This window comes from Brassica napus, chromosome C5 (assembly GCF_020379485.1).
Source record: "Brassica napus cultivar Da-Ae chromosome C5, Da-Ae, whole genome shotgun sequence".
Classification (NCBI taxonomy): domain Eukaryota; kingdom Viridiplantae; phylum Streptophyta; class Magnoliopsida; order Brassicales; family Brassicaceae; genus Brassica; species Brassica napus.
The window spans coordinates 47007116-47019808 of NC_063448.1; the positions used below are offsets into that span (position 1 = coordinate 47007116).

Sequence of the window (12693 nt, forward strand, 5' to 3'; positions counted from 1 at the left end):
TTAATATTTGAAATTAATGCCTCCGTACACATAATAAATAAATAAGGGGATAAGGGATCCTCTTGCCGTAAACCTCGCTGGGGGGTTATAAGACCCCGAGGTTGCCCATTTATAAGAACCCTGTATTGGACTGAGGAAATACATTCGCGCATTAATTTGATCCAGTGAGAATCAAAACCCATTTTGTAAAGGAGAGCCTCAATGAAGTTCCACTCTATCCGATCATAAGCCTTGCTCATATCTGTTTTAATTGCCATAAAATTATTCTAACAAGACTTATTGGCTCTCAAACCATGAAACATTTCCTGTGCAATAAGAATATTATCCGAAATTAGCCTTCCTGCCACAAAAGCCGATTGTGTTTCCGAAATTAGCCTGGGAAGACAACTTTTCAATCTTTGACACAAAACTTTAGATATAATCTTGTAGCCAACATTACAAAGACTTATCGGCCTTAGTTCCGTCATCCTTGTCGGCCTCTCCACTTTTGATATCATACAAATATTAGTTAAATTCATCCTTGGATCCAGATCGCCTATAATCAAAAAATTATTCACCAGCTCCACCACATCTGTTTTAATAACATGCCAAGAATGTTGACAAAAGAGAGCCGTCATCCCATCCGGCCCTGGCGCTTTTTCCGGATGCATCATAAATAGTGCTTGTCTGACTTCTTCCTCTGTTGCTAACCGTAGTAGCATTTGATTCATCTGTGGAGAAATTGTTGGTCCTATCTCTTCCAGAAAACTATCAAACTCAGTAGGATTAGTAGAATGAAACAAACCCTCAAAGTAATTTACCGCCACATTTTCAACACCATTCTCATCTGTAATCCATTTACCCGTATCATCATGAAGGCCGACTATTTTATTTCGAATGCGTCGTTGCTTTGTCAAAGCATGATAAAATTTTGTGTTAAGATCCCCGGATGAATGCCACATATTCTGACTCTTCTGATGCCAATACTCTTCCTCATCCTTATACGCCTCTTGTAATTTCCTGGAAATCTCAATAATCTCCTCTTGTGATCTGTTGTTATCTGTTTGTACCTCCTCCAGAGCTTGTTGAAGATTATGAATTTTTTCCTTTCCATATGGTTGATTTTCCTTCCGCCAAGATGATATCTCTTGTCGGCAGTTACTAATTTTAGTAATAAAATCCTCTGATTGACCTGTTCTGGATTCTGTCCAGCCCGATACAATTGACTCCATTAGCCCCTCTTGGCCTAACCACCTTTTATCAAACCTAAATTGTCCCCTTCTTCTCTTTGATGATCTGTCTTCCAAAAAAGCAATCACAGGGCGATGATCCGATCCCACCATCCTCAAGTATTCTGTATAAGAAACTGGAAACAGTGTGTGCCATTCTTCATTAGCTAAGGCTCGATCCAATCTGCATCTGCCCATCACCGTTCCTTTCCCTTTGCCTCTCCGGCCTTGCCATGACAATTTATTACCTCGAGCTGGGAATTCCAATAACCCACTATTTCGTATCATATTATTAAAAGGAATAAAAGATGTTGCACATCGTAAAGAACCCCCATCCTTTTCATGATTCCCAGTAATCTCATTTAGATCTCCTATAATAAACCAAGGATCCGACCTGGATAACCCATACCGGGTTAATCGCTCCCAAACTTGTTCCCTTAGTTTCTGATCCGGTTCACCATATACAAATGTAAGGAAAACTTGTTTCCCTTTGACCACAGCCTCAACATCAATCATTCTATTACTTGAATATAAAATTTTAACTTTGAACTCATTGTTATAATAGAGAGCTAAACCACCACTTTTCCCAATTGGATCCACCGTAGCCAGATTGTCATAACCAAAGTGAAATTGAAATCCTTGTACTAAACCAAAATCTTGTTTCGTTTCTGATAAAAATAAAAAATCTGGTTTGTTTTTATGCCATATTTCCCGGAGATAACTCTTTGTCCAGTGACTTCCAAGACCTCTGCAATTCCAACTTAATATTTTCATATATATAAAGAGACTGATTTTGCCCTTTCGAGCGAGAGGACTGGAGTTTAATGATACTCAACAGTCTTATAATACCAGGTGCCTGGAAACCATAAATCCCGTACTCAAACCCATTAAGTGTATCACTAGACCCATCAGGATCATGATCACACCACCGAAACCCATCTTTCCAAATTGCCGATGACTCCTTGCCGTCATTCCATAAACCCATCAAAACAAGATACATATTATATATATTTAAACCATTACAGTTCTCTCTTAAAAATACCAATAGTTCATATAAATGTGCAAGATTTATCAATCGCTTAGCGAACCAGCTATTTTGATAAAACATACCATTAGACCCGTAAGACCATTTCAGTGCATTTAAACTAGCAACTAAGCCTACCATAAACATCCCATTAGTTAATTCATATAAAACACAAAGGGTACACAATACTATATATAACCCTCTAACTTGACTTAAGGATGAACCCCATCTCCTCGATCTCAAACAAATTTGCACCATGATACCTAAAATCATAGTCGCCAATGATCCCAAAGCCTCCATAGTTCCATACCAAACCAAGGCCAATACCATATATAATAGACCCGTTATAAGCCGACTCCCACAACCATATCTCCAATCCAAAGAGTCCACACTCACACCACATAACATACGTAACAATACACATACGCATACAGCAAGAAAACACCACCACAAACTTAAAATTCCAATTTTATTCCATATCTTAATAAAAGCCACAAATAATCATCACAATTTCCTCTTTCCCCACCGTCATTATCGAAACTAATATAAATAGGTCTTGATCCATAATCTTAAAAGTTGAGGTTCGTTGACTTCGGGTTTGAAGGCCCCCCTTTCTTTCTAACGGTTTACCACCATCACCCTGACGAATTACCACCTTAGCTACAGCACGTTTGCGTGGAGAGAGAAGCGAGCTTGCCATCCTCATCTTGTTGCTACCCGCTGTGCTGGGTTTGAGCAGCCTCCTGCGATTACTCTGTCTCGTCGCCATGTCATCTGCTACCATTGCGTTGTTGCCATCACCACTCACCAGTTCCTCTTGCCCATCAACCTCAGCCAGTTGCTCAGCTTCCTCCTCCGAGAGAGTCTGAAACTCATCCTCTACCTCCACATCCTCACCATTCTCCAATATGGAAGCATGAATAGCCTCTATTTCCATATCAATGTCAGCTGCTATGTCCTCCTGTTGCCCCATCACTCCCTTGAGCTTGATTAAACCCATCTCCTCCTCAGTAGTGTCAATTATCGCCTCTGATCCTTCCGCCTGCGTCTTAGCTAGTTCAGTCTTTTAAAAAAGTAGATTAAAAACGGCGATGATATTGGCGACTAGGGTTTGATGATTTTACGAAGATGGAATCCGGGAATTCGAGCAGGGGATTGGGTGGACTCGATCTATGGTGATCACAACAAGGATTATGGGAATCAAGGCTTTTATTTGGTCCGATTTGGGAGAGATCCGGGAATCGGAAAGAGGATCTGTCGGAGTTTAAGGATCTGGGTCCAAGGGCGGTGGAGTCTGGACGCAATAGAGATTGATCTCAGGATCTTTACAGGTTGTAATTTAGATCGTGATTCTTTTCTTTCCTCTTCATACCTTCTGGAGATGGGGCTGTTTTACCTTACCGAGGTTTGGGTGTTTTGGTATCTGCGGGGATTGAGAGTAGAAAGTATCAAATTACAGAGATACGAATTATTTGGTGTTTGAATATATGGGAAATTGGGGTCAATATAAGGAGATGACAGAAGTGTTTTTTTGGGATATCACTGGTTCTTTCCTCGTTCTTTTCATGCTTAAAGTTTTCTTTTTCTTCCTGATTATCATGACGCAGAGCCAGCTCTTGAGCCACGGTGAGGAGATGAGGAATGGCGAGGGCATGCGCAAAAGACTGAAGATTTCGGTGGCGCATTTTGATAACTCCGCCTTGATCATAACCTACTCCAAGACCTTGATCGGGAGATGTATGAATCCGGAGGAGCAGGAAATGAAGGCGTTGTTCTCAAATCTTCCAAAGATTTGGAATTTGGAGGAGGAACTTGAAGCGGTCTTGAAGCGGCAGCCTTACCATTTTGACTATTGGATGCTGGCTTTGGCAAGGTGGCAACCTAAACAGTCCAACTCTTTTCCCTCCGAGATCATTTTTTGGATAAGAGTCATTGCAGTCCCGCTTGAGTTCAGGACGGTTCCAACATTTGAGAGCATTGGGGGTGCTTTGGGGAGAGTGGTTGCGGTTGATGTGAAGTATAACAGAGTTCAAGTAGTGCTTGACGCGTTCAAGGAGCTGTGTCTGGAGACGATGGTGGATTTCAAAGGAGGAGAGTACTATGATAATGAGGAAGCGGCAGTTTCTCTGCGCTATGAAAAGTTATTCGGGCACTGCAAGCTATGTGCTAGTCTTTGTCACAAGGTGGAGCTATGTCCTTTAGACGACAATAATTTAAAGTCGAGCCCAGAGAGAAGAAGGGAGCTTAGAGAAGGCAATGGAGCGTGGACAGATGGTACGAAACATGAGGATCGAGCTCGTAGTTATATGGGTGTGGTCATCAACGGGCAACCGGGTCAACAGAACAAAGAAAGAGACAACCGGGAAAACTATGGGAAAGGAAAGGGAAAGGCGGTTGATGTGGTGGACTCTAAGTGGGTCAAGGTAGCTGAGAAGGGATCTAGGAAGCCTTCTACCTACTATGGAAGTTATAGAGGAGATGGTGAGGGCTCTCGATACAGAAACACGCGGAGGGATGAGGGGAGAAGTGGAGGCACACGTGGGGGAGTTGGTGATCAAGAGATACATGCCAGACCTTCTTCGCATCAACCAAGAGATTCTCATGGTCAGAGGACTCCAGTTTCCGCAGTTAGGGAAGAAGGGGAGATCAAGGGTACTGGTGATGATGCAGCGACTGACGAGTTTCAACAATAACCTGACTTTTATTAGTTTATTGTATCATAACTAAAAGAAAAGAAAAAAACATTAAAATTTATACGTCTAACAATAGACATATATTTAAAATAAATATAGTCGTTAAATATGATAATATAAATAAATTTCGATTTTTAGAAAACCGAGCTAATACTAAATTTAATGAAAAAATATATATACTTCATAAATTGGATGTCACTTTATTGATAAAAACTGTAAGACCTTCATAATTCTCAAACAAATAATATCGATGAACTAATTTCCATCTGTATAACATGTATGGTATAACATGTCGTTAGGTTAATTTCATATATTATAAGTATAACATGTATGGTATACTTAGTATATATATCAATAACATGTATGGCTTAATGTTCTAATATGTATTAGTTTATTTTAAATACCTGATTTATAGTGTGTTACAGTGAAATAATATTATACGTTATTGCAGATTACATGATTTTCATCTTTATCAGAATGTGAATCTATAGCTATAATATAAATGAAATTATATATAGCTTAAAGTTTCTTCAAATTATCTGAATTTATAGATATCTTTTGATCAGAACCATAACTTTATTAAATAATATATCACATTTAATATAAAGGTATATAAACATACAAATGTCTTGAGAATATTTATGGGATCTCTTATACTATATTTCAAAATCTCTTGAAATTAATTTTATATTGTTGATTAATTGTGTACACTACTCCACTAAACTATACCTAACAATTAATATTTATTGATGACAAAATAATAATATTTTTAAAACCCCAAAATAAATTTATAATATATCCAAGTAATATGATAGAATCTTTTCAAACTTACTATTTTCTGAATTTGACATAAATACTATATATATGTCACAACTCATATATGCATTGTAGTTTCTCTTTTTAATTTTTACCTTTTCCTAATTATGAAACGCATGTGTTAAGATGATTAATATAATGTAATAAAAATTAATGTTATTCTTTCATTATTAACCAATCAAAAGTTCTCTATTGATTTTTTTATCAACAAATTTAATTTATCAAAATTATCATAAATTTCAAATATATACAAAACTTACTTACCGTAAATAATATTTAAACGATATTTACGGCGGGAAGTCATGTAGCAACAGACTAGAAAACCGAAAAACTCACAAAAAGAATTTAATATTTATATTTAATTAAATAAATTAGCATAAATATAAAAATTAATATTAAAATAAAATTATTAAGAAGATATATTAATAAAATTAATCAGTATATTTATGAATTTTTGATACAATATATATCAACAATATGCCTCACACTATGTTTTTTTAACGGAGTGTAACATATTTGATTGTTGTAAATATACATCAATCTACCTTGTCACACACGCCTCTAACTACTCCATTATTCCCGGTTAACACTTTGTAAGAAGACAATTTAACAAACGCGGAAGAGAAGGAACCGAAGAAACGGTCCTGATCAGCCGCAAACGCTTCGACAAACGGGCGTGTGCGTGGGTCCACTCCAATCTCCGAGTCAATTCTCAGGTTGCCACGTCCCGCGATGGAATCATCATAATAAGCTGTGTCAAAGATCAACGAAGTCTGGTCGTTGGGAACAAATGTAGCTTCCGCTGTTTTGGATGTCGGAGAAAACTCTGGGCAAACAACTCGCAAAAATGTTTGAAAACGTGGATCCATGTTCGCGTTCGTTGCGTTTTCGTTATCAAAACGCGATAACACGTTGTTACAGTGTGTCACTCCTATTGAATGTGAACCTACAAATCAAACAAAACCAACGAAAAAGTGTTTATATAGATAGGTGTAATCCAAAACTGTTATTAAAAGAAATAAATATCTAAAGTCCATAGTTCATTTATTATGTATAACTGTATACACTTATTATAAATTTTATACTCCTGAAAATTAGATTTTGTAGATTTTTTGTTCTATAAAGATATATTTTCTAAATTTTAATTGACATTTAATAAGTTATATTTTTTAAAAAATATTAATTAAAATATTTAAATTGATCAAATATTATTGGTTGATAGTTATTGAAAAATGTAAGATAAAAATAAATATTATATATAACTATTATATTTTTAATATGTATGAAAAAGTAGAAAGTATGTTTTCTGTGAACTGAATGAGTATCAAAATATGTATATCTATACCCATAATGGCTACGGACTCCTCGATGGTCATGTCTATGCCAGCAAAGAGATTTAAGATAGAGTCGACATCAGCAGTGGAGGGAGGAAGCTCAGAGTCAGCCACGTGTTTGCTGGGAGTGGAGAGAGAGTCTTTTCTTCCTAACGGCACTGCGATGAGTGGGCCACCAGTGAGAGCGACGGCTTCTCTAGCGGCGAGGATGATGAGGTCAGAGCAAGAGACTTGCTGGGGACATTCGACCTCCAATGAGGTTTTGATTGAGCCAATGAGTTCCCTCTTTCTGATTCCGAAGTTCTTGGCTGAGTCAAGCTCCGTGAACTGCTGGTCCCCACTTGGCTCGATTAGGATAGACGCGTCACATCCCTGTGAAATGAAGTAGCAAATTAAACACACATTTGTTCTTTCGACAACTGATTAAATGATGATCAGTCTGTAATAAATAGGACCGAGAATAAATGATAAAATTGAGTGTTATAGCTAGCATGGAAACAAATAAAAAGACTTACTGCTTCCTACGCAACGGTCCATTACATGTTTAGCTAAAGCGAATATGAAATTTTCGAAACTCTATTTAAAGTTTAAATTTGTTTTTCTCTAAAAGCAAAACTTCAAATTCAACTTCAAAATTATTTGTATTTTATAATATGGTTCTTATATTTGTCATAACTAATTTGAATTCATATAAACTTTTATAAATAACTAGCACATATATAAACATATCACAACAATATTAATTAATGAAATATTCTATTAGAATATAAAAATTTAAATAAAAATAACTTAACTAATATTAAACTTCAAGTAAAATACCACATTATTCCATAAATGATTTTCGTAATGCATATATGATCTATTAGTGTATTTTGAAGTAAAAATAGTTCTCATCATTTTTACTTTGTTGAAATCAGATGATATTGATACTTATAAATATATTAGATAAGAACAAGAAAGTAAAACATAACCATAAAATATTGCTAAAATACTAATTTTTTTCGATAATATTAATACTCATGAATATATTCGATATGTACAAAAAAAAATTGTACGAAAAGACATCAAAAACAACAACAACAACCATCTTCAGTTACACAAAAAATAATGTGAACAATATTTGAAAATTTTGAAGGTTTCGGATCAAACTTACATGACTACTAGTGTTGTTGTAATATTTAAATTTGTTTAATAGTTATGTCTTCATGTAATTTTTTAAAATATTTTTGTTAAGTTTCTTTTGTATATTATTGTTTTCTTAGTTAAAATATTTTAAATCTTATTTTAAAGTTTTATTTAATTTTATGTGTAAAATTTAAATTCTGTAAACAAAAATTAAAATATTTATGAGATATAATTTTTTTAAGGATTAAAACAATAAACAAAAAAAATATTTACGGATTATAAAGGTGATGTGTGATTGTAAGGACCAAAATGCAAATAAAAATATAAAACTTCAAATTTAAAGTTTTGAGTAGTGAAACTTCAAATATAGAGTTTCACTCCTTGAAGTTCTTTTTTAGAGAGCAAAAAACTTCATATTTGAAGTTATATAGTGTCTTTTGGAGATGCTCTAACTAAAGTGATCTTAGCGAAATTTCCGTGTCCTGTTTATCTTCTAAGTATACAAATCACTATCACATAAATTACATAGTTAGCTAAATATATAACCATATATATAAAACATCTCAAACTTTTGTTTGTATAAAAGCAAATTAAACTACAGATAAAACAAAAGGTCAAGTTCATGTCAGAAAGACACTACTTCAGAACGAGCTAGCTCCGTATTTATAACCAAAAGAATTATATATAATCATGTATGTTTATTCACTTAATCAAAGTATTCGTGGGATACATAAACATATTTAACAAATTAATACTTTTCAAACCAAAACCCTAATAATATCGAGTTGAAAACGATTCTAGAGAGAGATGGATGTAAGATGGTAGAGAACCTGAACTTGACAGTCATGAAACATAAGCCTTAGCAAGGCGGCAGGAGCCGTAGGATCAAGAGCAAACATTGGTGAAATTGAAGATCTCACGATCTCTTCGAGTCTTGGACATGTTTTCTCGTAGTAATTGTAAGATAGACCTTCATAATTGGTCTCATTTTGGTCGCCACTAATGCAGCTGCATAACAAGCTTATGATTACAAACCATGATGCAAAAGCTGCAGCTATGCTCTTTGGTTTCATCATCGTCTTTTTTTGTTTCTTTAACTGGAGTTTGAGTTGATTGAAGAGAAAATGACTTTCGTATTGCACTTGGAAGTGTATGTATGGATGGATATATAGGAAGCCGAAGCTATAGCCGTGACATTAATAATCCCAACCGAAAATTAAAGGAATACGACATTAATTTGATTTTAACCGACCGGTTTCGTTCGATTTTTGGTTTAAGTTTGGTTATCCTCATGCTTTCATTTCACGAACCCAAAGAAAAAGCCATATTGAATCCCCATTATGCCGGTTGATCTCAATTTTCGGTTGATTAATTCGAATTTAAGTGAAAAAGAAGCCTGCTTTATACAATTTTGCTGCAGCGATGTGACATTAATAATTAAAGTGCCAACAGAAGTAAAGACCGGCCAGAGTTGGTATTGATTTAAGTGTGGTTTAGAGCTTCTCGACCGAATCTATTGAAAATTAATATTACGTTGAAGAAAGTATATATATTTTCAATGGTAGAGAAAAACCCGACTGTTTCATTCTTTTCATCTTTTTATTTCAGTAATAGTTGATAGAAAACAGTGAACCCAGTGAACCCAGTGGACCGCTTTGGTTCAATTAATGGTTATAGGTGGAAACAGTTGATTGAGAAGACAAGACAAAAAATGAGTAGAGCAACATGCATAATGTGACCAGTTAGGTTTAGTTTCACGTAAGCGTTTATCATAATGTGACATGTATACATATATATTAACTATCTATCTACATGTTTATTGATTTTAGTTTATTTTTTTTTTGACGAAAGGGATTTTAGTTTATACTTGTACAGAATCAACATTTAGAAAGCTCTAGCGCATACTTACTACTTTTATTATATTTAAACTATCATATGATTTTGTTAGCATTTTAATTTATATATACTAATTAACAATCGCTTGATTAGATGTTTTAACACCAGGCAAATGCATGATTAATGTCTTGCTTAAGTTAAAAGAGGCATGGAAGAAAATATATTTTCAAAATTTTTAGTGAAATGTTTTCTGAGAAAAGAAAATGTAAATGACCTTGAAATAATTGTGTAAGGAAGATGTATTGGATGAATTCAGATAAGCTTTATAAGTAAGCTATAAAAAAATTGGATCGCAATCAATATGTTCAGAACTTCAGAAAAAAGAACCGAACACAAAAACGATATACAAAAGTATATGGTTCTGATAAAGACGAGTAAAGAGTAAGTTGGTGAGACTAATTAATACGAGTTTTCGGTGAAATGAATGTCCTTAGCTGTTTCTGTGATCCTAAAAACTGTTTCTGTTTTTTTCCTTCTTAGATCCGCAAAACGTTACAACCAGGGCGGACGTACGGCCAAGGGTATGGGGTCACGTGCCCCCATCTCATTTTAAAATTTTCTTCAGTAATTCTTATGGTGTCTATGAAATGCCTCCAACTGAAAAATATTTTATATATATGTGCCCCCACCTATTTACATTCCTCCATCCACCTTACAACTTTCTTTGTAGTTTTACACTGCACAGTTTCACAAGCGTACAAGAGTATCCGTTAATGTTATATTTGATAATTTGATTAAAAAGAGATACGTCGAAAATTAAGTCCTATTTTATATGTTTTGATATCATTTTCTGTATAAAGTAGATAAGAATTTAACGGTATATATATGGATTCTGCTAAGAAGAACCAAACATGTTTTGATTAACCGTTTTGTTAGCTAGCAATCGACATAATTAAAGGGCCTAATATTGTCAACGAGAAGTAAATTACGTCAATTCTAAGTTATTATCAACAAGAGTATAGTATAGCCAATTTCACAATTAACAATATTAACGGCTTAAAGTTGTAGCTTCTTCTTCTTCTTCTTCTTCTTCTTCTATGTTCCCATTCTCATTAAAGTGAGCTTCTGAATTTGTTGTGGACAAAATATATCCCTTATTGAATAACCTTCTTAAAACTAATGTATTGGTCCCGCACTCATCGCAGCTATGCCAAACTATTTCTTTTGCCAAATTAATTGCATTAATACGTTGAAAACGACTAATACTTACTATATCTCATGTAAAGTTGTGATCCATATGCACTGTACATTTGAAAATTATTGACCTCAAGTTTCTTTCCTCCAAACACACATTCTTATGGATTAACATATATAAATGTTTGCAAGTAAAAAGGTATATTAGTATATTTTTTTTAACGCTGGATTTATCATTCAAGGACAAAGGCCAATTGACCCAAGCCGAAACAAGCGACAAGGCGAGAACAAAGTATGAGGACTAAGGCAAAGACAAAGCTTAAGAAAAAAGAACATCAAAACATAAAAACAAAGAGAGAAAAAGCAAAGAAAAGACATAGCGCCACCATTAGGCAGTAAAGCAGGACACATCACTGGACCAGAGCAAGGAAATTGTGCTTATTGGTTACGGCTCCCCGCTTCTCGCTCTAACAGAGTTCGTAACCAAGAGGGACCTCCAGAGGCCACATAAGATTGATAGTGGTGATCATTAGTAACACTTACAGCAATCAAGGAAGCCACTTTATTACTCTCCGGTACCACATGTTCCACCCTCCATTCACCAAAGCCTTCAAGAATATGAAGAATGTTCGACACCATAGGCCAGGCCTGAGGATGTAACAAGGGGTTTAGGAATGATTCTCTAAGAATGGATGATGAAGATTCAAAGATGATCTTGTTCACACGTAGATCCCGCATTGCCTTAATGGACCATAAGAGGGAACAAAGATCCGCATCAGGTGGGTTATCAACATTGGAGAAGGACCTTCTGCTATGCATCAGAGTCTCGCCTTCTCCGTTCCGGACTATCCAAGCACCTCCACTATTGACTGAACTATTTAGCCAAGATGCCGCCACATTACATTTAACCTAAATACCTGTCGGTTTAGACCAGCCACGAAGTCTTAAGGTCTGGGCACAAGCCAGAGAGACCTCTGAGCGTGGGGGAACCTGCAACTCACGCCATATCTCAGCTTCTATAGTGGCTTTAACCAAGACATTAGCAGGGTCCACTCTTTTATACTTAAAGCAAAAGGCGTTTCTAGCTTTTTATATATGCCATAGAAGCCAAGGACACTTGCAGTTATGGAACGATTATTTTAGTGAAGATGCAACATATCCTTCTCAAATGTTTCGACACCGTTTTCGAATGAACAAGCCCTTGTTCATGCATATTGTTGATCGACTCTCCGCTGAAATCCCATACTTTCAACAAAGAAGAGATGCTACTCTGGAAGGTTCGGTCACTCACTGTTACAAAAGGCAACGGCAGCAATTCGTATGATGGCATATGGTTGCCCAGCTGATGCAGTCGACGAATACCTTCGACTTGGTGAGAGCACTGCGCTTTTATGCTTGGAACATTTTGTTGAAGGAATCATAAATTTGTTTGGAGATGAGTATCTACGAAGACCCACACCATA

General features: G+C 35.5%; 1 protein-coding gene across 1 annotated transcript; it reads right to left on the minus strand.

The window, feature by feature from the left end:
- Window positions 1-6163: 6163 nt before the first annotated feature.
- LOC106397121 (peroxidase 29-like) lies at window positions 6164-9357 on the minus strand. The gene is made up of 3 exons (XM_013837678.3): window positions 9031-9357; window positions 7087-7447; window positions 6164-6687 (listed from the first exon to the last, which is right to left on the minus strand). Exons 1-3 carry the CDS (start codon window positions 9274-9276, stop codon window positions 6278-6280), a joined length of 1017 nt encoding a protein of 338 aa, XP_013693132.1. The 5' UTR covers window positions 9277-9357; the 3' UTR covers window positions 6164-6277.
- Between the last annotated feature and the right edge of the window lie 3336 nt (window positions 9358-12693).